The sequence below is a fragment of the Nuphar pumila genome, chromosome 1, assembly GCF_984573655.1.
Source record: "Nuphar pumila chromosome 1, dmNupPumi1.hap1.1, whole genome shotgun sequence".
In the NCBI taxonomy this organism is placed as follows: Eukaryota; Viridiplantae; Streptophyta; class Magnoliopsida; order Nymphaeales; family Nymphaeaceae; genus Nuphar; species Nuphar pumila.
Window position 1 is genome coordinate 20,762,657 of NC_143249.1, and position 26,906 is coordinate 20,789,562.

Consider the following 26,906-nt stretch of genomic DNA (forward strand, 5'->3'; position numbering starts at 1 on the left):
CATTTGTCTCTCCGTTCAAGTGTTCAACCAACACGAGTGATACGATCCATGTGGAACCGGATCGTCTCACCTCTAAATTGCTACAAAAGTAAATATTAAAACTTTAATAATAGTTAATTATAGTTAAAAAAGTTAAAATATTTAATAATATAATCATCATAACATTAATAATAGTTCAAATATTTAACATTGATAATATCTAATAGTAGTTAAAATATTTAACAATTTATCCATTCTAACGTTAATGAGAGTTAAAATATTCAATACAAGCAAATAGCAATATATTTCAAATTAACATTAATACATATATGCAATATAAAAATCTACAAATACAGTAAATAGTAACATTATGGATTTTTATTTATCAATATTAATAGGTTTAATTTTTAATAACTTGTTAGTAATTTGTTTTTTAACTTACCTGATTATATGAATGAAAATAATTAATAATAATACGATAAAAGAGCATGAATATAAAGAATAATATAAATTATACTATAGATAATTGCACATTAAAAACACCCAAAAACATAATTAATTGTCATATAATCGTGTGGAGTTAACTTTTCTTCCAATTATATCTACAATTGGCTTTAGCAAGCCCTTTAGGGGGGTTTCGCTAGATTGACCATGCTAAACGCATCTAGGATGCTGGATTGCATCAAAACAAGTTGTATCTTTAGATTCCAACTAAATTATAGCCTTGTAACTAGTAAGTGCAATCTATTGTATCAATTTTTCTAATATTTATATATTTTCTTACATATGTTTTAAATTTAAATATGTTTGCTATTTTTCAAGAAAAAATGTTACATTTTAATTTATTCAAAGACTTTCCTTTGCTATAACGGGATTTTGTGATTGTGACTATGTAAGTGCATTTGAAAAGCACCATGTTTTCAAAATATAACTTGTTTTTTTACATATTATGTTACTAATGCAAATACATATATATATATATATATATATATATATATGTTCTCACAATAACTCAAATATTTGTGTGATTTAAATATAGTTGATATTGTTCTTGACTAAAAACATAACTTTGTTAAATCAGGTAATCGGTTTAGAATACGAGATTTGCAATTTTCATGGTTTCCAAAATTTTATATTTATATCTAATGTCTATGTTTCAATTCCACCCAAATATGATAATATGTGAATTGTCTCATAAATATTTATTTTTTTCTTCTAATTATATGTTTTTTTTCTTAAAGTCTTTAGCAAAACTTTTGAAGCATTGCTAAAGGCTTTAGCTATACTTTTGCAAACACTAAACATTAGGTCATTTGCCTGATATGTCTTGACGTTCACAAATATAATACGACATTTTCAACCATGAGTTGCAAAGGTTCAAAAAATGTGTGAACTCCTTTACTAAAAACGCATAAGAGACAAAGGCAAGAGGATGCTTGCAAATGTGTGTGAGGGCATTCACGTGTGAAGGTCAGGATATTCGCAAATGTGAGAGTATTTAATTAAAAAAGGTATGCACATTTTGGTGACCTTTGCAACTCATGGTCGTGAATGTTTAAAAAATCTGTAAGACTCATTTTAATAAAATTGTAGAAAGAGCACAAGAAGAATGACATTCACAAATGTGTTTGAAAAAGTTCACATATTTTGATATTTCAGAAGAAGTTTGCATATATGGAGAAACTTTGTTTGTGTGAATAGTAAAAAAGTCATTTTTCTGTTAGAAATTTATGAATTTGAACATCATTGTAGGACATTTCAAGAAACACATCATTTCTTGTCATACAATATGGTCATTTTATTTAAGAAAATGTATTGGTTTGATGTTATGTTATCATCTTTATATCATTGTTATTGTGAATATTTATATTATTGTACAATTATTGTGTTTTTCTAATTTTTATGTATTTTCTTGTAATTTTTTGAATTTTAAATATGTTTGCTATTTAAAAAAAAATCCAAGGTTTTCTTTGGCTAGAGCAGGATTTTGTGATTGTGATGGGCAAGTATCAAAATATAACTTTTTTAAATATTATGTTACTATTATATTTTTATAGTTATTATATTTTTTTGTGGTTTCTTACAATAACTCAGATTTTTGTGATTTAAATATATTTGATTTTTTTCTAGACAAGCAAATTAAGCAATATTCATGGATTCATGCCTAGTAGTAATTGGAAAAAATGCAAACAAAACCGAGAACACAATTAAATACTCATGTCATTATAAAAAAACAAATCAAAATCTTAATTCCTACAAACATCATATATTATACATTTATGTTAATTGATAAAAAATCCCTATTGTTTTAATCAAAACAAAATCACATAATATTCATGGATTCATGCCTAATGGTAATTTTTAAAAACATAACAATACTCTAAAATAATAATTAAATTTTATGTTATTTTAAAAAGTCATAATCGGAACCCTAATTCATGCAAACATCGTAATTATAAATTTATGCTAGTTAATGAAAGCTCTTAATATTTTAATCAAAATAAATTTGCATAATATTCACATATTCATGCAAAATGGTAGTTTAAAAAACACAAAAAACCCTAAATTTATAAACTAAACATTTATGTAATTTTAAAAAACCTAACTCTAACTACAAACATCATAAATTATGCATTTATGTTAATTGATAGGAAAACCCTAATATTCTAACCAAAATCAGATAAACCAATATTCATGGCTCATGTCTTATGGTAATTTTAAAAAAAACATAGGAAAACCTTAAAACCATAACAAAATATTATGTCGTTTAAAAAAACCAAATCAAAACCTCAATTATAACAAATATAAATTTTTTTATGTTAATTAATAAAGAGGCCTAATATTCTAACCAAAATCAAATCACACAATATTCAAAGATTCATGCTTAAAGATAATTCAAAAAACACAAAAAAAAAACTAGAACTATAAACTATTCGTTCATGTCAATATAAAAATACCAAATCAAAATCCTAAATCATAACAAACATCATTCATAAATATGCTAAAATAAACTCCAAATTAGATATTTATGTCATTTGACAGACCATAATAAAAGAATTAAATTGCTGGAGGTCCAATTAGATCCAACCTATTCAAACCCATAGTTAAGGTTGGCCGTGGGACTTTATTGGGGCCTTTGTGAAACTGGTCTCTCTCTCTCTCTCTCTCTCTCTCTCTCTCTGTGTGTGTGTGTGCATGTTTGAAAGTAAGAAAGGTGTGTGTGCACGTTTAAAAGTGAGAAAGCTCGCATAGTAAAAGAAATATTTGCATGTGAGAAGTTTTGATATGATAATTTTTTGAAAATGTTTTTTTTTCACTTGTTTGCATAGCATGAGAAAAATTTTACTTGGTGTTGGTGGTGGAGCTTCTAGAACACTTTTTTTCGAGAGGTGGGTGGTGATGGAGGGTAGAGATGATAGTTTTATGGGAGGTGGGAGATGGTGGGTGGTTGTTAGATGTACGGCGGTAGTGAAAAATCATCATGAGAGGTGGTGGTGGTTGCGGTGTAGCTTTTCCGGCATAGCTTTTCGGTTTGTGGGTGATGATGAGTGGTAGTGGTGAGATGGATGGCGAAAAATCTTCGTGGGGAGGATGTTTTTCGAGAGGTGGGTGATGATGGGTGGTGGTAGAGCTTTTTCAATACAAATTTTCAGGAGTCAGATGGTAGCGGTGAGATGGATGGTAAAAAATCATGGGAGGGCAGTTTTCCGAGAGCTGGGTGATGATGGGTGGTGGTGGTGGTGGTGATTGGTAAGATGTGATGAGATGAGTGATGGAGAGCGGACCTAAGCATTTTCTCTTGGTAGTAAACATTCTTCTAACTCCCTTCATAGAGGAATGTTTATTATAAAGAAGTGTACTTTTTAGAAAAACTCTCGTTTGGAAGGGTAAAAAAAACCATTCGGGTTTTTTCATGTTGTATCACTTTTCTTACATCTTTTGCACTTTCAAATGGTGCCGTGTGCATGACACGAAGAAATCTAGAAATTTAGTTTAGGCAGTGTTCCAATACAAATGGCTGAGAAATAGTGGTGAAAACTAGTTGGACCAGACGGTGGGTGGGTCTTGATCCATTTTTTATTGGAAAAATGTGTTTTAATCTGGATCGATGTTCATTCCGGGCCAGCTGGAAAGAAAAGGCTGAATACAAGTTTTCAAGATTGGAAAGCTTGAATTCATTCCGAATCCAAAGTAGATCCAAGTTAAAACTGGTCTGAGTCCATTAGAATCCAATCCAAAAGATCCACCTCCCATCTAGGCATGCAAATTTGTTTATTCATCTCATATCTTTATGGTGCCCATGTCTCTTGTGGCATGGATAGCATCCTCTTGGCCTCATTCCTTGGCATCTCTTGATAAGAGTGAGATAGTGAGAGAGAGAAAGAGATAGCTCTATTTTGGCTACTTGTATTATCAGTTCTTGGTAAAAGAAAAAAGGATAAAAACAAGGCACAAAAGATATCAGTGAGGTAACACAGTGACGAAAAGGTCTGCAAGCATGCAAGATTACAAGCGCCCTTCATTCAAACTCCTTTCAAACACTGCCAACTTCATATCTTTGACTCCTCATAAGGCTTTGAAGAAAATTGAAGCAAGCTTCAGTTTGACTGTTTGAGGAACTCAACTTTGCTATGGCGGAAAGGTTTTCTTAGTTTCACCAACTGTATTGAGGCAGTACAGAGAAAATCCAGAGGCATTAAAAACTACATGTAACTTCATTCAAACAAGTCTGTAAACAGAAGTCTGGTCTGCCTATATGAACCAACAAAAGCCACTGTAAATAGCACGCAAGCATTATTGCCAATCCAGCAGCAGACACCAGAAGCTTGACAGGAAAAATGGGTTCTTATGATCAATCACAATTAGTTTGTGCTTGCTCACGAGCTGCCTTATTCAGCTTGGCCCTGGTATATATCTCGTAGCAACTGCCTGAAATAACATGAAAAAGCTTCAAAACATTTAACTCTAACATTCCATGACATATCCTAGCAAAGAGAGCAAAATTAACATGACCTCACCCTGCTTCATGATACATTGATGCAATTTTTCAAAGAAAATAACAATATAAGTTCTTCAGTGAGATCAAATGAGAATCATTCACAAATATAATAATCCTCGAAATAGAAACTCCAGCCGGATTTCTATCATGGTGCAGTATATTACTCAAAAAACACTTACATGGTTAGAAGAAACATTCTAGCAGGACATTCATTTGTGAACATCAAACAATAGTATCAAAGTGCCAATTATTGATAACTCTTACAGAGTTTGCTGCCAAATTAATGTCAACATAACTATAGATTTGAGGAAGGCCATGAACTTTGTCAGAGGAACAGTCCCATATAAGCATGTTTGTTAAAATTTAAAAATATGACATGCTCAAGCCATCACTGATCTGTCTTGCTCATATGGAATGTTTAGAAAGTCAGGCAATTGGAAGAGTTCTTACTAGTTACATATTCAACAAAATCTCTCTGCAATTTGTCATGAAAATGACAAAATATTTGCAGTACAATTTGTCCTCCCAAATTTTGTTCAAAGTGTCGTACATGGGTTCAACAGTAACAAACCACTAGATTGGCAAAAAGAAACGTAGTCTTAGCAATAAATATACAAGCAATATCATATATAACCTTAAATTCTCAATTCATCCCAAATGAAGATTATTTTCACTTCAGCGAAATCCTTTAGAGACATGCTAAAGCTAAAAAAAAGTTCACAAAACAAAGCATAAAGGGCAATGTAAATGATAATTCATGAATCATATCTCATAGTTTCATGAGAACTATCTCCCGAAAGACCTCTTTTTTTCATTTAATCAATAGTAAGTGTAAAGACATGAAGAAAAAGGAGAAAAGGAACACAGTTGCAGTAAGTTTCAACAAGATCATGCAAAGTGGCATGCCATGCAACTGCAAAGAAAGATTAATACTCTTGCACATTGAAGATTCCCCAAAAGAATTAAGAAGTCCAGTATATTCAGTAATTGAGAGTGTTTGCTGCATAAGAGCAGCTACCTAAACCATACTATTCTGCTTTATTTAAAATGGCATGCATGTCTTAACTAAAAAGAGACTCATGGAAGCTGACGTAGCAAACAACCATTTAGCCCGGCATTGGTCTTCAAGATATATCCAGGGAAGAAAAACAAATGTAGGGACACAAGCACTTTTTAGCAACTGGAAAATATGTGCGTACATGCACCACCAGATGATCATTGGCATGTGGACAGCCTCAAACAAGTGGGTTTCATGGCAAAGATTGCTCGTTTGGATCATGAAATAGAATCCATCTTCCAAAGCTGATAACTCAGTATGCCTATACTGGAAACTAATGATTTGTCAAAGATCTCTTCCAGTCCTACAGCCAATCATATAGTAACAAGCTCTAGACTCTAGAGGTAATCAGCATAAAAAATGGCAGTATAATAAAGTGGCATTTACAGCTGAAAAGCCTAATACTGGCCAGACAGATGCAACCTTCATTGGGTTATGCTAATTACTCCTTTTCAAAAGCTGCCTTCCAAATTTAAATTCCTTTCACTAATCATGGACAAATGTAGTGCGTATTCACATTTTTATTTCTTCTAGTAAAATTATATTGGTGTTTTCATATAGGTTTTGTTGTATATAGAAGGGACAAATTTCAGTAGCTTCCAATAGTGAATTTAGTTATAGAAAAAAATTTGAAGCAATATTTGACTCGCGTGTCTGCATCTCATTTGCTTTCTTCCTCATCATGCTAACCCTATTTCCTTCGAAACATCCCTATGGTTGATCCAGACTGATTGACCATTTCATCCTCTTACATTATAAGTTTAATCCATGGGATTCAAAAATGTCACACATCAAGAGAGAAGATGATTGATAACTCCAATGACAACATCAGAGAACAGTCATTGTGCCATATTATGTTTAAGACAATAATAAAGAATGGGGATTCAGACAGCCCACATAAACTAAGCTAAGCAGAAATGGAAAAAACCTAAGGAAACATACTATAGGTTATTTGTCTTTTTGGTGTCAATGCCAAAAAATATCCAACTAGGATATGTAACCACCTTTTAATAGGGCAACATCATCCCAACACAAAGACAGCTCTGTGCATGCATGCACACATCTGCGCGAGGTATATGTGCATAAGAAGATTGATTAGGTAGCTTGGATAACATGAATGACCAATAAAAAGAGTAGGGACAAATAGAGCATGGAGACAAGGCAAACAATCCTTCACCTTCTATATCTAAATAGCAGGTGGAAAACATCAAGTCTAAAAAAGAATGAAGATTTGAACATATTTGTCATTGAAATAAACTAAGGCATTTCTGGAGTAATCAATGCTCTATAAATTGTGCAAAATACAGGCAATTTTTCCTTTTATATGCACACAACTTTAGATAAATGTCCAACCAATTAAGTTTTCCCCTTTTCTTTACATTAAAAGAAGCTACTGACAAAATCAAAATTGTCTCTGCAAGTAATGCACATTTATTTATGAGAAAGCACTAAACTGATAAAAACACATCTACTGAATAAGATGGATTTTGTAGGATTTGATGTTATGTTTTCATACTCATGTGGCAACTTCTCCCGAAGCTAACCATGAGAATTGAGAAGTCATGAGAAGACTTACATGGAGATCGAACGCTGAGTAACTTGCTTTGAAAAGCAGATAAAAACAATTCCTATAAAAACCAATCGGTAACCGGCAACTGTAAATTGCAACATTGAATCAAATGCCAAAAGTTTTAAAGTTATGATCTGACAATCAAATAAGTAGTTCTGGCACTTTAAATAACTCAATGAATGCCTGTTATGGATATTTCATGGTTAAGTGATTCTTACCATCTAGAATCAGTCTCTTAGTGGAGATATGAGCACAAGGGTTAAAAATTCATAACTTACTCTATCATGTGAAAAATTACTAAAAAACTACTTTGTTTAGCTACAGGTAAATTTGTTAAGAACTACAAACAAAAGGGAAAGAAGAATACAAGGCAAGCAACCACTTTGGTGATAAAAACATGAACCTGGTTAGTTCATAGAGAATGTCTTTGCATTTTCCAGTCTCATATTTGGCCATCATCAGCTCATAGAACTCTTCAGATATGAGATGAAAACCATGCTCTCAACAAAAAAATATAATGGAGAAAAATCCAAGTCATCCAACAGATGAGTGCTATAACATTTTTTAAAAACTACAAAACCATAAACTCAACATTCCTTCTGGACCAATTGAATAACTGTATACAATTTGGCAACTTCCAATAAAGCACAAATAAATATAACTCATTGTCATCAATGATTTTTCAAGACACAAAGAACAGAAAATATGAAAAGAACAGAAACTCTGTAGTCATGAAATATTCACAAGCTTTCAGTGTACAATCTGTGTACACAAGCCTACCTGCAACAACAACAATTGTTAGTGCATCTCCAAGCCTTTTTAACCTAAGTCACACGGACTCGGCTATAAGGTCAACGCACCCGCGTCGACACGCCCCGACACGGGTGCAGCTTTGGACATGGGGCGGACACGGTCAACGCACTGGGGCCGAGTCCATCCACATTTTGGACTCGGTCAACTTTGACCGAGTCTATTTTGTCTATTTTTTAGGGCAAAAGACGTATAAAAACTAAAAAAAATCATTTTTTATATTTAAAATAAAATTATATATATATATATATATATATATAGCCGTGTCCCCGTGTCCAAAATTTTTGAAATTGCTCCGCACCCGTTTCGCACCCGCACCCAAGTGACATAGTTTTTAACCACCACACATTTCTTTTATGTGACTTGAACGTCTTTAATGCAAGATCTTCTTATAAGAGCTATGAACAAGTAAAAAGAAAGATAGGATTATAATGCTTAGATTATCTTTAATCAAACTCAAGAAACCTCGGCATGTCACACTTACAAGAAGATGCAAAACGTGAGAAATACCATCATTTGGTAGAATCAGACTTGAACGTCTTTAATGCAAGATCTTCTTATAAGAGCTATGAACAAGTAAAAAGAAAGATAGGATTATAATGCTTAGATTATCTTTAATCAAACTCAAGAAACCTCGGCATGTCACACTTACAAGAAGATGCAAAACGTGAGAAATACCATCATTTGGTAGAATCAGACTTGAACGTCTTTAATGCAAGATCTTCTTATAAGAGCTATGAACAAGTAAAAAGAAAGATAGGATTATAATGCTTAGATTATCTTTAATCAAACTCAAGAAACCTCGGCATGTCACACTTACAAGAAGATGCAAAACGTGAGAAATACCATCATTTGGTAGAATCAGATCTGTTTGATACAGATATAGGAAGCAAGATATATGCAGAAAATTCTAACCATTACCTGAAGAAAAGAAGCTATAGACATCTAGAGTGGATGTCATCTTATTAGAAAATGTGACCGACTTGCATCTTCAAATTATTGTGGAAGTCACAAATGAGATATACACATTCACATGCTGACAACAAAGAGCTATCCAATGGCCTTGGTGTTAAAATGTATCTAATATTTATATATATATATATATATATATATAATATATATATATATACTGTATATTACATCAATACCCGATAGGGGTATTTTTGTAATTTCACATAGTTGTTTTAGAAAACAACTATTTTTCTTTTTTGAATAAATGTAATTTTATTTTTTATTTTTTAAATTCTTTTTTTATTTTATTTGAGGACCTAAAGGGGCTCCAACCTTAGAGTCGTTGGAGCCCCCAACGGTCACAAATGTGACCGTTGGGGGCTCCCAACGACTCTATGGGAGCCCCCTTTTGGCTCTCCTTTTGAGGCCTTTTGGCCACCCCTTTGCTCCTCTCGTTTCCCTATAAATAGGGGTGAACCCCTTGTATATTCTTCATTCTTGAGAGCTTTCTCTCTTATCAATAAGAGGCTTTTTATATTGTTGCCTTCTTAAAGGCTTGTGCTTGTATTGTCCCTTTGTGGACTTGTGATATTGTCTCTTTTATTCATTGTTGTAAGTGCTTGTATGCACTCTTTATATTTTCGCAATATCTCATTACATGGTATCAGAGTCACTCGATTCTTGAAGGAAAGGTGTGGTTCGTGTATTTCATATTTAGTGGATATCTTCTCACTTCTTGGCAACATCATGGAGACAAAGATTGACCTATCTTTCAAGCTCAATGGAAAGAATTATATGATGTGGGCATCGGCAATGAAAAATAATCTCAAAGGAAAGAAGCTTTGGGGTTTTGTCATGGGTACCGTTCCGGAACCTAAGCTTATGCTCACGAAGGAAGAAGAAGGTCAAGAAAAGGCTCTTGAAGAAGATGCTCGCCTCAAGGCCATTGAAAATCATCAAAAAAAAGTGGAAGATTGGGAAAGCAATCACGCAAAAATCCTTACGTGGTTTATGAACAATGTTGAGCTTAAGGTATGTGCTAATATAGCTAAATTTCGTAGAGCCAATGAGGCTTGGTCATTTATGAAGGGTATGTATACCCAAAAGGATCTTGCAAGAAAAGATTAGAACCACCAAGCAAGGTGATTCTAGCATTCAAGACTATTATAGTGCCCTAAACCCACTATGAGATGAATTGACTCTCTTGGAGCCAAAATGGGTTTCTATGGAAGATATTGATTTAAGGCAAAAACAAATGGAACAAGAGCGATTGTTTCAATTTCTTTTGGGGCTACGTCCCGAATTTGAGTAAGTGAGATCTTCACTTCTCCATAGATCTATTTTTCCTCCTATTGAGGATGCTATTGCCGAAATCACTCAAGAGGAGACAAGGCTTGGCATGAGTAAGCATGTTGATGAAGTCCTTGCCGTATCAAAACCGGGTAACAATGTTAGAACCTATAAGCCTCCTCATTTTGGAAAACAAGGAAACTATAGTGGAGGAAGAAAAATGATTGTTTGTCATTATTGCAATGAGCCGGGTCACATTAGACCCGCTTGTCCAAAGCTTATTGGAACCTTCAAGCCTAAAGTGGCCTCTCTTGAAGAAACCACCACCAAAGAAGATGAAGGGAAGAACAATGACATCAAAGAAACTCTTGGACAAATATCTATGGCTCTCCAATAAATGCTAAAAGTTTCTTCCTCCACATCGGGTGCGACTATTGCTTCAACATCATCACCCGGTACGTATTCTTGGATCCTTGACTCCGGAGCTTCTTTTCATATGACCCCTCGTAAAAATGCACTTATTGATGTTTGCACCAATTCAAAGGACTCTTGTGTCTCTACGGCCGATGGAACTTTTTTAAAAATTTCAAGTATTGGCTCTTTTAAAGATTCACAAAATTTTTGTGTTCCAAAAGTAAGAGTTGTTCCAAAACTAAATTTAAACCTATTTTCGGTTTCTCAAATTGTCGACCATGGATGTGAAATATCTTTCTCATCTAATGGTTGCTTTGTGCAGGATCTCCGGTCCGGGAAGCGAATTGGGCAAGGCCATAGAAAGGGAGACCTCTATTATATGGACCATCTTGATCTCCCTACAAACTATTTTTGTTCTTATGTCCAAGAAAAAAACATGAAAACTTGGCATAAAAGACTTGGTTATCCAAGTTATTCCAAAATGTATCTATTTCCTTTTGGAAACAAATTTTGTAAGGAAAAAGAAATTAATTGCAAAGATTGCATTTTTGGAAAAATGAAGTCTATTCCATTTCCAACTAGAACTTTTCTTTCATCAAGGCCTTTTGAATTGGTGCATTCGGATGTCTGGGGGCCTTCTCCGGTTATGTCTAAAGGGGGCTATTCATATTATGTTACGTTTATTGATGACTTTACTCGGTATATTTGAATTTATTTCCTTAGTCATAAGTCGGAAGTATTTATTTTCTTTAAAGATTTTCATAAAAAAGTTCAAAATCAATTTCAAAGTAACATATCTATTTTAAGATCCGATTCTGGTGGTGAATACTTATCTCACGAATTCCAAAACTATTTAACCCAAAATGACATTTGCCATCAAAAGTCATGTCCTAGGACTCCCCAACAAAATGGCCTAGCGGAAAGGAAACATAGGCACATTATAGAAACCGCTAGAACCTTGTTTCTAGAAATATTCCAAAGAAGTTTTGGGCCGAAGCCGTTCTAACCTCAACCTATCTAATCAATAGAATGCCCTCTTCTAAGTTAAAAAATGCTTCTCCCTATGAAAAACTCTTTAAATTTTCACCCAATTTCAACCGTCTTCGTATTTTTGGTTGCAAATGTTTTGTCTTATTACATAAGAGGGATAAGTTATCTCCAAAAGCAATTGAATGTGTTTTTCTAGGATATGGTGAAAATAAAAAAGGGTATAGATGTTATGATTTTAAGAATGATAAACTATATGTTTCAAAAGATGTAACATTTCTAGAAGAAGAAAACGGTTTTGATAAAATAGAAGAAACAAATGAAATTGATTATATATTCTTATATGATCTTATTGATGACATACAAAAATATTTTCTTTAAAACATAGACGATACTCGTGAGGTATCCCCTCTTGACATAACACCCTCAAATGATAGTGATTCAAATATAAATGTTCATGATAGTGATACCAATATAAATGTTTACTCAAGAAGAAATCAAGAAAATCCTATTAGTGCCCTCGAAAAATACTCTCAAATTTTTGAATCCACTAAGGAACCACAAGTTAGGCATTCTTCTAGAATATCAATACCCCCAAATAGGTTTGTATCCTATGATTCATTAACTTCCAACTATCGGGCATGTTTAATAACCCTACATTCTTACTTTGAACCGGCCCACTATAATCAAGCTAAATCTATACCTCATTGGGTTGAAGCAATGCAAGTTAAACTAAATGCTTTAAAAAAGGCCAATACTTGGGAAATAGTTAATCTACCCTCACACAAAAAACCTATTGGTTGTCGCTGGGTCTTCAAAGTTAAAACTAAAAGCGATGGCTCTTTAGAACGATATAAAGCTAGATTAGTTGCTAAGGGATACTCCCAAGAATATGGCATTGATTACGAAGAAACATTCACTCCCGTAGCTCGAATGACTAGTGTCAGGACCTTAATAGCTGTCGCATCAACCAAAAATGGCCTATTTATCAACTTGACGTAAAAAATGCTTTTTTAAATGGAAGTTTAAGTAAAGAAGTTTATATGGATCCGCCACCCGGAATAAATATTAAGCAAGGTCAAACACTTCGGCTTTTGAAGGCATTGTATGGTCTTAAACAAGCTCCTAAGGCTTGGTATGGTCGTTTCAGTGATATCATGATAAAGTTAGGATTTCACTCTTGTTATACTGACACTGCTCTTTTTGTTAAACATGCAGGTTCTAGTATCGTAATTTTGTTGCTTTATGTTGATGATATGATTATCACTGGGAATGATCAAAGTGGTATTATTAATGTTAAAAATATGTTAAAAGATAATTTTGATATGTCTGACTTAGGTTTTCTCAGACATTTTCTTGGAATTGAGGTTGCATATTCTCCTAGAGGATATATTTTGTCACAGATGAAGCTTGTTGCAGATATATGTTCTAAGTCTGGGATTTCTGATGATAAGAAAGTAGAGACTCCCGAAGTTATTAATGCCAAATTGCGGTTGGAGGATGGGGTTCTTCTGGAAGATCCTACACCTTACAAACAACTCATTGGGTCTCTTACCTATTTAACCATTACCAGACCAGATATCACTCATGCGGTTCACTCAGTTAGCCAATTTCAGCATGCTCCTACAACTGTGCATATGAGTGTTGTTCTCCGAATCAACCGCTACATTCGGAATACCATCAATAAAGGGCTATTTCTATCCTCCTCTTCTTCCTTGAATCTTCTTGCTTATACTAATGCAGATTGGGGAGGTAATCCCAATGATCGAGTCTCAACTACTGGTTTTGTGTCTTTTTAAGGGACTCTTTGATTGCCTGGCGATGCAAGAAGCAACAGAAAGTTTCACTATCATCCACTGAAACTGAGTATCAGGCTATGACAACCACGACAATGGAACTTGTATGGCTTCGCAGTCTGCTTAAAGACATGGGAGTTGATATTACCGAAGCCTCAAAACTATGTTGCGACAACAAGAGTGTCATCTATATTGCGAGCAATCATACTTTTCATGAGCGTACAAAACATATCGAAATTGATTGCCACTATGTTCGTGATGAATTCTTACGAGGAACTATTGCTCTTCCATATGTCACTTCAGAATATCAGTTGACGGACTTCTTCACTAAAGCTCTTTCGGCTCCTCGCTTCATGTTTCTTCTTGGCAAACTTTCCGTCATTTCCCCGTAAAGTTTGAGGGGGGGTGTTAAAATGTATCTAATATATATATATATATATATATATATATATATATATATATATATATATATATATATATATATATATATATATATATATATACTGTATATTACATCAATACCTGATAGGGGTATTTTTGTAATTTCACATAGTTGTTTTAGAAAACAACTATTTTTCTTTTTTGAATAAATGTAATTTTATTTTTTATTTTTTTAAATTCTTTTTTTATTTTATTTGAGGACCTAAAGGGGCTCCAACCTTAGAGTCGTTGGAGCCCCCAACGACTCTATGGGAGCCCCCTTTTGGCTCTCCTTTTGAGGCCTTTTGGCCACCCCTTTGCTCCTCTCCTTTTTGTATAAATAGGGGTGAATCCCTTGTATATTCTTCATTCTTGAGAGCTTTCTCTCTTCTCAATAAGAGGCTTTTTATATTGTTGCCTTCTTAAAGGCTTATGCTTGTATTGTCCCTTTGTGGACTTGTGATATTGTCTCTTTTATTCATTGTTGTAAGTGATTGTATGCACTCTTTATATTTCCGCAATATCTCATTACACTTGGCAACCAGAAGATTAATTCATGCAAGGTGGAAAAGAAAATGGTACAAGTAAACAAGAAAACCAAAAACAACCGCCAATGTAACCATATAATTGCTAAATGGCTGAACTCGTAGACTGTATAACAATCACGAGATTTTCTTTCCTTTTTTTAAGCAGAACATATATTAAAAGATCACATAGTATAAGCTGAGGAGCAAGTGCTGGTCGAGAGTGTTCACATAAAAATAATTGTTAAGAAGCAGTGAACAACTCATTCCTGTTCAAGCCAAACAATTGAAGCTTCACCCCTTATGTGCAAGTGCTATGATCTGATCAACCATTGATCACTAAACCTGCATAACTGATCGCCAATTACACCCATGGTTCAACTCATTACATTTCCTTCACTATGATTTTTTAGATCTTTTTTTTTGAAAGCCCATGGAGAGGAACACATGCGTGTATGTAGTATAAGCCTGTAGAAAATTTCCCAGTCACAAGAAAATGCAAGGCAATGTTCTTAAGGACCACCTATGGCAACCAAAACTTCTCCTTCCAATATCATCTGCATGGTATTTGCAGCAGCTTGGGTAGAACCTACATCACAGTTGCCATGGTTATCCAACCCATGTGTGTGTCAAGTGTATCTTAACATGTAACAAAAGGATCTAAGACGTCATATTACAGTGTCTCATAATATAGGAAAATGTTTCAAATATTTTCAAACTAAAAGAACCTTTTAAAATTTAAAATGTTTTAAAACATTAAAAATAAGAAATGAGATTAAAACCCTAAGATTCTATTTGACCATACAGAAAAGAAAAGTAACCACCACATAAATTAACCACCAGATAAATATAATGACATAATCTGAATATATATGTAATAAAATAAATAAACGTAATATCTTCAATGAAATAACCATCAAGCATAATTCAAAGCGTATTGAAATAAGAACCACTAATCCCTTACTCATAATGATCTCTGTCCAATGTAAAAAGGAGGCAGTGGAGTCAGCCCCCAAAACAAAAATCTCAACATCCCAAGACTCTCCTCATACATAATATAATTGCTCCTCATCATTGCTAGTTTACATGAAACACATTTCCAAGAATCTAAGAATCACCAATGTCATCAACCAGTCAATTTACAAACAAAGGATCAGAGACGCAACTCAAATGCACTCTGCCATCAACACTAGAGAAGAAAATTCTTCCCAGCCACTTCAGCAATCCCATCGTCAATAAGCCACCTATCACATAAGTCATTCTTAAAAGGAAAGGGCAAACCTAAATCCGATGGATCAAAAAGATTCTAAACTGAAATAATTGTAAATGATCGATTACCATTTGCTGACAAGGAAAGAAAGCATTTGATGACCAAGTTAACGGACAATAACAAGATCATTGAAAAAACAAACTGGGCACTCTCAAGAATCAATCCAACTGGGAGAGAGAGAGAGAGAGAGAGAGAGAGAGAGAGAGAGAGAGAGAGAGAGAGAGAGAGAGAGAGAGAGGCTTTGTTTGGGAGCACGTCACCGGAGTTGGGAGGTAACCAAAGACAGTTATTTGGCGTGGCACTGAAGATAAGGATTTGGTTGGTGTTTGGAAGAAGGAGTTGGAGGGAGGTGAGATTTACGAATGTGTATCAGCCGACTCCAACTCCTTCGAAATACACATTTGAACTTCCCTTAGAAAGAGAAGGAATTTGCGATTACTGAATTCACAAGGATTCCAGTGACTCCCTTAAAAATTAGATGTTTCAAAATTTTCACAACATTTTACTACGATAATGTTCTATTTATTGTGCCTTCTACCTCGTTGGTTCATCCACTCAAATACTATTTTACCGGTTCCCAAACATGGCAAGGAATCAGGACTAGTTGAAGCCTGAATCCTTTATGCTTCCAACAAAAGAGGTCCCAACTCCTCCAAAATTCATTTCCCTTGAAATCCAGTAGTTGTGCTTCCCCGACTCCTTGCAACTATCTCCAACACGGGTTCCCAAACAGGGCCTACACAAAATGCACACTTGCTAACCGTTAGATCTCATTTAGATCTAACGGCCACCAATGATAGTATTTAAAAGTCCTTTTTAACGAAAACATGCGGGCTCTCCCCTCTCTTTCTCCTCTCCCTCTCGCTGCAACCGTCGTCACTGCATAGGAGACCTCTCTCTCTCCCAAACCAGAAAACTAGACAATCCAACGTCTCACTGAAGGAGAGGCGGAGGAGAGAATGAGCGGGAATGTTTCTCCGGAGGCTGGCGTCATTTTCCGGTGTCAGAGCGGGGCTCCAACGGCTATCTTTGAGACCTATGCCGAAGGGTGGTCGTCGTTTTCCGTTTGCCGGAAATCGAAGAAGAGGGAGAGGGGCACGTCTATCTGCACAAGAGCAGAGGGCAGTACCTTCTCAGCAACCCATGAGTCCTGGACGCCATCGTCAAGAAATTTGGCGTCGGGCCCTCCAACACAGTGCTGGAGATCGGCCCCGACACTGAAAACCTAACGCTCAAGCTCCTCGAGAAGGACCGCCACGTCGTCGCCGTCGAGATCGAAAAGAGGATGGTGAAGATCCTCTGCACTCACATTGTGGATTCCGAGCTAGAGGACTGGATTGCGGTACGAGGGGTTTCATTGTGTTACGTTTTGGTGGTCGTGTTTTGGAAAATTGGTGTGTGTGCATTAAAGTGTTTGACAAAACGCTCCAGTGAAGAGTTGGTGGGTTTTGCATGCTTTTTTTGGGATTGGAGAGACCTTTAATGGTGTTTTTCTTGATCTTGGTTGCAAGAGATCGTTGGTTTTTGGGTGTTTGGAGGAGATATGAGGAAGACTCACATCACGATTTTTTATCTTTTTATGCTATTGATTGTTTAGTAGCCAAAACATGAAAATCACTATTTTATGCAATTTGATTGTTTGTTGAGGAGAATACATTTTGGGCTAAGCTTGTTATTGTTTTGAATGGAGCGAGTACTGTAGTTTTTTTACTGATGGAAAGAATGGTAAGGCTTCAAAGATACCAAAACGAAGTGTTTGATGAAATTACTATTTGTGATTTTTTTCGAAGACCCAAGTGGGAACATCTGTGACCTTTACTTCTGTAATTTAAAAAAAAACTCCCAGAGGCACTGTTTTGACATGTTGCTCTCGTGCAGCTGGGTTGCATAGGAGGATCAGATCAACTTTCCTACAGTCACCAAAGGGGGCTCCGTTGTCTGGCAGGAGCAGTCAGTGCACGTCACCTTGTGTTGGGACGTTGCAAATTCGAATCCCAATGGTATGGTTGTATAACTGGTAGGGGTCTGCGTCTGCCTAACCCAGCTCTCTGTCGAAAAAAAAAAACTTTCCTACAGTCAAAATGAAGAGAGGACAACCAGTCATTGTGAAGCCCATTTCCAACCTTTCTTTTGTTGACCAAAGCCTCGTCGACCTGTAAAATTACCATAATGGCCTGATCTTACAGAAGACACTCAATCATGTTAAAAACAGATAAAATGATAATTCTAAGAGGATAAATGAAATACCCTGGTTTATGCTGCTTTTAAGTGTATGTTTGTGTGTCATAGAAGAAGGCCTAGTACGGAACACCCCATGGAGCATTCTTCTGTGGTAAACAAATCTAAACTGAAAGTACCCCATCCCCATGAAAAAATAATAATAATAATAAATGAGAAATTTGTTATTGTTAAAAGAAGACCACCCGAACCAAAAGTAGCTTAATTTGGATAAAATTAAAATGTAAAAGGCTGCACATATGTGTGTGTGTTTATATCTATGTATGCATATATGTGTGTGAGTGTGTGATTTGCCCCCCTGCCACCCTACGATGTGGACAAGGAATGTACACATGACAAAACAAGTGCAATTACACAAAATGTCTTCCTTGATTTATATCATGTATCCAAATATGCAGTTGATTTGGTGAGAGTTCTACTTCCAAAAATATAATACAAGCAGTTTTTCTTAAGACAATCTCAAAAGTTTCTGATAGTATTTAAATTTTATTTAAATTTATTATTTATTCTGATATTTTCACTTTTTCAATGAAGTGCCATATAGGAAAATACATCATATTTATGCAATTGCAGCAAGACCTTTCATGCCAATAACTAGGTGGAATCAACTTGAGTATTGGTTACTAAACAAAAGTAATAATTCTCATGTTTGTATACGCTCGCGAGAGAGAGAGAGAGAGAGAGAGAGAGAGATTTTGTGAGTGACATCAAGTTTTTAACAAGATAATGAAAAGGATGCGGAAATCAATTTGACCACTTCTATAAAAAATTAAGATCATCCATTAAAACAGAAACTCCTAAAACATTCCTGTTTACTACACAATAAAAAGCAGGCACAAGACTAGTCAACCTGGTCTCATACAAATATTTTACACTCACAAAGGCCTGAAGAAGTCAGGAATCTAGATTGTGTCAGCACAGAGCATCTCTAGCACCAAGATCTGGAAGATGGTGACCACGGGTACAATGAACTCCAAAACGGTACAGGGTGTGAGAACATGATTTACATCATTGAAGACGAACAAGAAACCAAGCATGGTACAATGAGCTCCAAAACGTACAGGGTGTGAGAACATGATTTACATCATTGAAGATGAACAAGAAACTATGATTGATCACGTATTAGTCCAAGCATGGTGCTCACTGATCTACCAGACTACTAATTTCACAATCTCCACAAATCCTTTTAGATGGCAAAATGTAGCATAGCTCCCCATCCGATCAAACCCGAGAAGTTTGTGTTCAACTTCAACCTGGTCTGGTACAAACATTTTCGCAAATCCTTGTCCCCTCAAACATATCTTTAAATCCTTGAGTAAAGATTTAAGATACTGTAACTCTACCAATCCAGTTATCATATTCAGACCTCATTTCTGCAAATCCTTGTCCCCTCAAACATTTCTGCAAATCCTTGGGTTAAGATTTAAGAAAGTGTAGCTCTGCCAATCCAGTTATCGTATTCTGACATTATTTCTGCAAATCCTTGTCCCCTCAAAGAAATCAAATGCTTCAATGAAGAACGAGTACATATACTAATCAGAGAAATAAACCCCAGCTTCATTGAATACAGATAGCAGAGACAGTAACTGCTGATTGGAAAGCTTTGAAGGCCTATTGTCCCCATATCCTATGGCATTCAGTAAACTAAGAATCTTGTCTTTGAACAAACCCAATTCTGTACTGCTACTAGTACCGCCACCATCTTCCTCCAATTCTTCATCATTATGCATGTCAATATTATCATTATCATTGTCATCAGCCCCTCTACCCTCCCCTCCAACTCCACAGTGCCTGCCTTCCCTGACCACCCTTTGCGAACGGATCATAAGTTCCATCACCTTCTTCTTCTGCTTGAATATCGCTCCAAGAGTTTTGTTCTTTTTGTTGAAACATGTGCGTATGAATGCCCACCACTCTTCCAAGTCCACTGGTGGAACCTCTGGCTTTGGTTGGATCATTATAAGTGATGAGTCAACTTTTGGGCATGGAACAAAGTCCCTCTTGCTGACATCCATCAAGAATTGAACATCAGCCACCAGCTTTACATTCACTGCCAGGCGATTGAACTCTGGGTCCCCTGGATTGGCAAGCAGACGCTTTGCGAATTCCTTCTGCAGAAGCAGAGTGGCACTCTGGAAGTTGCAAGTGCCAAACAACATCTTCACAATTAAGGGTGAAGAGATGCCGTAGGGGATGTTGGCAACACAAAGGTCAAAATGTGGAAATTGGGTCTTTAATGCATCTCCACAGATCACCTGAAATATAGTATTCTCAACATTTTGAACAAAGCGCTCAATAAGCAGCTAGCATGCCAGAAAAGGAAAGAAGAACAATAAAAAAAAGAATTTCTTCAAAATTTACCAGAAATACATCATTAGATGCCTTCAGCAATAAAAGATCAAATGTAATTGGCATCTCCATCCAGCTTTCCAAATTATCCAAGAAGATCTAGTTTTCACACTCATTCAGGCATAAATTTCTAACTTCATTTCCATAACAAATTTCAAATATAAACTCTTCATAAACCAAAAAGAAAAGGTGAAAAATCTTTTACTTTTTTTCCTTGAATGTTCACAAATCATATAAATTGTCAAAAACTTCTTGGTGTTTCAATAATTCTTCTTCTTGTTTTCCTTCTCTTTTCCTATTCTTTGAATAGAAAAACTTGGGTAGGGACTCCAAGAAGTTATTTAGTTTTTGTGAGATTGCAAAGAAGAATATGAAACAGAACTCTGCATGAACCAGTTATTTAGTTGAAACAATTTGGTGCATTTACGGCTGTTGATTTTTGAATCACCAGGAAAACCTGCATACACATCAGATTCTGGTGATTCCAAAGTCGTTCCCTACCAAACAGACCATCTAGATCATAACTGTAAGGTTAGATTCACTTAAAAGGACATGAACAATAAGATATTGCTCTTTTCAACTCACTGATATATATATATATATATATATATATATATATATATATATATATATATATATATATATATATAGAGAGAGAGAGAGAGAGAGAGAGAGAGAGAGAGAGAGATGCTATGGTGCTCAGGGAGTACCTACTCCCACATACTAGAAATCATGGTTGTAAGTTGTATCTTCTCAATTAAACCTTATGGATGTACTCAACATAGTTTATTTGACAGGAATCATGATTTGGATCATGTTTTTTTAACATAAAACTAGAATTTTTTAAGTCATAAAAATTTGATACTTTGTGAGCCGTTGATTTTTAAAGGTCTTAAAAAATATACATATATGTTATAATCGGACGATCCAAAACTTGTTTTCTACTAAATAATGCTTATAGATCATATCTATAGGGTCTGATCAACAAAAAAGTTTAAGAAATTTGACAATCTAAAGCTTAGGTACTCCGGGAGCACTGTATCATATATATATATATATATATATATATATATATATATATATATATATATATATATATTTCAAATTTCACAATAAAGATCGCAGATGATCCCACTTGGGTCTTTGAAAAAAAATCCACAAATGGTACCTTCAGCCTGTCATTTCAACAAACACTTCTTGTGGATCACTTTGAAGCCATGCTATTCTTTCCATCAGTCAAAAAACTACAGTACTTACTCCATTCGAAACAATAACAAGGAGCCCAAAATGTATTCTTGTCAACAAACAATCAAATTGCATAAAATAGTGAGTTTCACGTTTTGGCTACTAAACAATCAATAGCATAAAAAGATAAAAAAATCGTGATGTGAGTCTTTCTCGAGTCTCTTCCAAACACCTAAAAACCAACAATCTATTGCAACCAAGATCAAGAAAAACACCAACGAAGGCCACGCAAATCCCACAAAAAAACATACAACACCCACTAACTCTTCCTTGAAGCGTTTCGTCAAACACTTTAACGCACACATCAAATTTCCAAAACATGACCACCAAAACATAACACAATGAAACCACTCTTACCGTAATCCGGTCCTCTAGCCCGGAATCCGCAACGCGAGTGCGGAGGACCTCGACCATTCGCTTATCTATCTCGACGGCAACGACGTGGCGGGCCTTTTCGAGGAGCTTGAGCGTCAGGTTTCCTGTACCGGGGCCGATCTCCAGCACGGTGTCGGAATGCCCGACGCCAGATTTACTGACGATGGCGTCCAAGACTCGTGGGTTGGTGAGAAGGTGCTGCCCTCTGCTCTTGTGCAGATAGACGCGCCCTTCTCCTTCTCCTCCTCCTCCTTCACCTTCTCCGGCGTCCCTTCGGTGTTTACTGGCGAACAGAGAACGACTACCGCCCTTCGACATAAATCTCAGAGATAGCCGTTGGAGCCTCGCTCCGACGCCGGAAAATGACGCCAGTCTCAGGGGAAACATTCCCGCACATTCTCTCCTCCGCCTCTCCTTCAGTGAGACGTTGGATTGTCAAGTTTTCTAGTTTCGGAGAAGAAGCAGAGGGAGAAGGAGAAAGAGGGGTCTCCCGTGCAGCGAGAGGGAGAAGAATCCAAATCTCTCCTCCGATTTTACACTTAGTAGGATTCAGGTTTTAATCAGATTTTAATGAAAAATTAGTACTGAATCCAAATCCGAAATTGGATAATGAATCCAACTAATTGGATTAGGATTCAGGTCAGATATCGGGTTACATAGGACCTGTTGACGCCTCTAGTCCCAGAGGTGTAAAACTGTGGCGCACTCCTTGCACCCAAGAAGTCACATTGCCTCCCCATAATGCAAAGGGTGATGCTGATGGGAACGGAGCCTTGACCGTGCTCCTAGTGGCCAAGGCTCCCTCTCACTGTGCCAAACCCCTTGGGGCCCTGACTCGCCAGTAAGAATGCAAACAGACCATATTTAGTATGTCATTTTTATGATTTTTGGCTGTTTGGAGTCTTTGGACATGCTCCGGTTTTGACTTTCCTATGTATTTAGCTGATCCAGATCTATCGGTTTGCATCCCTAGGCTAGGAGCCAGGTTAAACCTAAAGTTTTCTTTCATTCAGTGACAAGACATGCATGGGTCAGTTTCAGCCTGGGCTGGGACATACTTAACAAAGGAAGTCTTGGAAGAGATTTGTCCGTCTCGAGTCTGGCTGGCCCATTGGCAGGCCTCCCTCTAGTACTTCTTAACTAGGTCAGAAGATATCACTTCAAGTTAGATCTGGATCCGTGTTCAGATCCAGATCCCAACATACACGCACCAGATCCCCCATCTTCTAAATGCAAAATGCATTGGATGATGGTTCGACAAGTTTCGAAAGATGGATCAAATCCAGGTCAAACACATCAAATGAGTTGGTGGCAGCCTGTGTTTGAAGTGGTGTACGTGTGAAGTGGTTCCATGTAGGGAAGAGAATGGGTTAGATCGATCCTGAACCGGAACCATATCCATTTTCTCATAAAGACGACCAAATCCAGATTCAGATCCAATTCCAATTCCATTCTTATGCCACATATTTTTCATAAAAGCACATATGGAGAAAAACTTGAATGATATTGAGATGCAAACTCCACTTGAAATTGCTTGGCAGAGAGAAAACCTAATATGGATTATGCATCCCATCTCCATTGCTTAAATTGTGTAAATATATGAAATATGAACACCTACTACGAGCTTATCCAGGCAGGAGGGAAACCCAAAGAAGTTAAAATTATAGAATATTTTATAGCTATGCTACAATTATAGCTGCTTACTAGAGCTTCATTCAGTGATTGCACAACCAACATATATCACTCCATCCGAATAAACCTTCCTCTCTGATATCCTTCAATAACTTCTTTAATCATTTCAAGCTTCGCGCGCTTGTCAATTCCATTGTTCTCAGTATCTTTTGAGGATATGCCTTGTCCACACTGTGATGATGGTGCCAAGTAGTGTTCTATATTTCCTCCAACCAGAAAAATACTTCCCAATAACCACTGAGTAACTTGGTCTACCCTTCACAACCTTCCAGTACTCTGCAATTTTTGGTCTGCAATTTATGTATTCGTCCTCTAGATGTAAAAGCATTATTTGGGCTAGAACAGGAATGAACATAGAATCCACCACAGAGTATTCTTCACCAGCTAAGTAAGGTGTCTCACTTAGCTGCTGTTCAGCATCATCGAGAAGACGAACAAGTTGGTCCTCACTCTGCTTCACAGTATCTGGATCCTTTAAAATATCATCTGTTTCATAGGCAGATTGAAGTCTTAAGCGATAAATGCTGGCCAGATCAGGTGACTCGGCCATCCGTGCAATTACCACCCTCCTTATGAAACTGGACACAAAGAGGCGGTATTTCTCAGGGACGTGGGAGAGGGTGAATATCTTAGGGTTCCAACTTTGAATCTTCTGCATCCATTCCATAGACTTGTCATCAACAGCGGCAGAAGAGCCATCAATGGTTGAGATATTGATTCTCTGTATATACCTGTAATTCTTTCAGAGATATAATACTACTCAAAGAAAAATGCTGCAAAATACTAGAGTTATGATTTTTTTTTATTACTGGATTATATCGAGCGTGTTGAGAATGATAGTTCCACCATTCTTGAAGACTGGCAATTTTGCAGTAGGGTTCATACGGAAGAATGAACAATCCATGTTCTTGCCCTTCAAAGGATTGACATGGTATGATATGTAGTCAATTCCCCTCTCTTCCAATGCAAGCCTTACCTTCTGGCTGTCAAGGGAATAAGGATGGTGGTATAGCTGCATGATTTCCTCAACATCTGAGCTTATATACAACCTTTTCAATGAGAAGGATCTGGCAGAAATTATGAACTTGGAAACAGCTGACTGAAGAACCCCAGCATTATGAGAGAATCTTCAGGTTAACCTGCATGTGATGGTGCCAAGCACAAATTCTAAGAACAGATTCTAACAGTTGGCAGAACAAAGACTTTTCTGCATATAGAGTTGAGCTAATTTAAAAGTTATGTACCATCAGTTTTAGTGATAGAGAAATGCGTTTGTAAAATAAAGAGCACAGCCTCTAGAACTAACTGAAGTATGCAACTGAGACATGGCTTATCATATTTCCCATCTAACATACATGTACCACTGCTTCATTTTGTCAAAACAAGTGTCATATGCCAAAAGTCGTTTTCTTAACACAATATTACCAGCAAAACCAAAGATATACACATAACAGCACTCATCATCCACATGAAAAGGAGTACCCTTACAGGCAAATAATGTTAGATGATGTAGCGGCGTACATTGAAGCATTCTGATATGCTGCAGAAACGATCAGGAGCACTGAGGGGCATGTCATAATAATCTCGACTGATGGCCGTTTCTTCATATTGTTCACTGCCATGAATAATTTGAAGAAAAGGCCTCCATAGCACGTCCTGCAGCATACATCTTCTTCCTCTTGTTCACAGTGGATTATGACAAATAATCCAAGAACAGCAGCAGCTTGAACAAGAAAAAAGTGACACGAGCCATGAATGCACAAAAACCTACTTGAACAACACACTTTCCATAAGAGCAAATCACCTAGGAAGAAAAGTGCTAGTCACAATAGTCATGGCCTGTCAAGCACCAAGTGATTTGATAATTAGAAGGCTGCCACACCATGATTGATTATCTTGCAGGCAATATGATGGCAACTATACAAACAAAGCTCTGAGAGTAACCCGGTTTATATTGATGGTATATCTTCTGGAACATGCACACTGTAAAACACAATCTCAGTTGGACTTTGAAAAGAACAAGATGCAGTTATAGATACCAAAAGTTTAAGCAACATTGTGTCTCCACCAGTAAGCTTTTTCTGCCATTCCTCTAAGATCACTGCTGGATGAAGGAGATTGACTTCCTCATATTCTGGTATTGTTGTCCTAACATGTCTTCCTATTTTTGGGATGAAGAATATCTACCCAGAATCCCAAACATGAGGTATCTCACTTTCCCATTACAATATATAAAGAGAAATTCAAATGCTTCTTTTACAATGTCGTCAAGCTTCTTACAACATGAATGCATTTGCATGAAGACCTAAGTTAAGCAAAGAGCTCTAACATTTTCCACTCATACTTGATAATTTTTTATGCTTTATAGAGATATTTATGCTTCTTCTATGAGTCTGCGTTGTAATTTACATAGGTTTCTCCTAATAAATTATTTAGAAATAATTACGGAAAAATAGTAGTACAAAGCAAAGATGGCTGGCCAAGATATCACCCTCAAAAAGGCATATAACCAAGACCATTCCTTCAGCAATCAATTCTAGTTTTGACACAGCTTATACATGACATTGAGCCAATGCCAAAGTGTACTCTTACAAAACTGAAATATAAAGTCAAATTATGATATGTTACTAGGGAGGGTTACTATATTTATTTCAAGAAAATCGACAAGTCAACTATCAAACTCCATCACCTCTAAAGCATACATTCTTTTACATTTCCCCTTCAAACACAACCAAAATCAGAAATTAGCAAGTTCAGATCCAATTCTCACCAAGCCAAACTCTGCCTTTACCAAATCAAGGTGGTTAGAACTTAGAAGTTCCATTCACCGAATACATGTATTAGATATACCTATCAATGTTCATCCCCTTGCTTGCAGATTTACAGTTATAAGTGGTTCATTAACCAACACCACCCAACAAACATCATAACCTGTGCAAA

General features: G+C 36.2%; 2 protein-coding genes across 2 annotated transcripts; both read right to left on the minus strand.

Annotated features, from left to right (window-relative positions):
- Positions 1-19,053: 19,053 nt before the first annotated feature.
- Positions 19,054-22,822, minus strand: LOC149848277 (ribosomal RNA small subunit methyltransferase, mitochondrial-like). Its single transcript, XM_090010960.1, has 2 exons — positions 22,257-22,822; positions 19,054-20,560 (listed from the first exon to the last, which is right to left on the minus strand). Exons 1-2 carry the CDS (start codon positions 22,659-22,661, stop codon positions 19,838-19,840), a joined length of 1,128 nt encoding a protein of 375 aa, XP_089867086.1. The 5' UTR covers positions 22,662-22,822; the 3' UTR covers positions 19,054-19,837.
- Positions 22,823-23,917: 1,095 nt separating this feature from the next.
- LOC149848278 (glutathione S-transferase TCHQD-like) lies at positions 23,918-25,555 on the minus strand. The gene is made up of 3 exons (XM_090010972.1): positions 25,455-25,555; positions 24,776-25,105; positions 23,918-24,697 (listed from the first exon to the last, which is right to left on the minus strand). Exons 2-3 carry the CDS (start codon positions 24,982-24,984, stop codon positions 24,106-24,108), a joined length of 801 nt encoding a protein of 266 aa, XP_089867098.1. The 5' UTR covers positions 24,985-25,105; positions 25,455-25,555; the 3' UTR covers positions 23,918-24,105.
- Between the last annotated feature and the right edge of the window lie 1,351 nt (positions 25,556-26,906).

Coding starts and splice junctions, on each gene's coding strand:
- LOC149848277 (XM_090010960.1), bottom strand. CDS start 22,661: ATGTTTCCCCTGAGACTGGCGTCATTTTCCGGCGTCGGAGCGAGGCTC. Junction 20,561..22,256: donor GGCTAGAGGACCGGATTACG/GTAAGAGTGGTT, acceptor ACTATATTTCAG/GTGATCTGTGGAGATGCATT.
- LOC149848278 (XM_090010972.1), bottom strand. CDS start 24,984: ATGCAGCTATACCACCATCCTTATTCCCTTGACAGCCAGAAGGTAAGG. Junction 24,698..24,775: donor AACACGCTCGATATAATCCA/GTAATAAAAAAA, acceptor AAAGAATTACAG/GTATATACAGAGAATCAATA.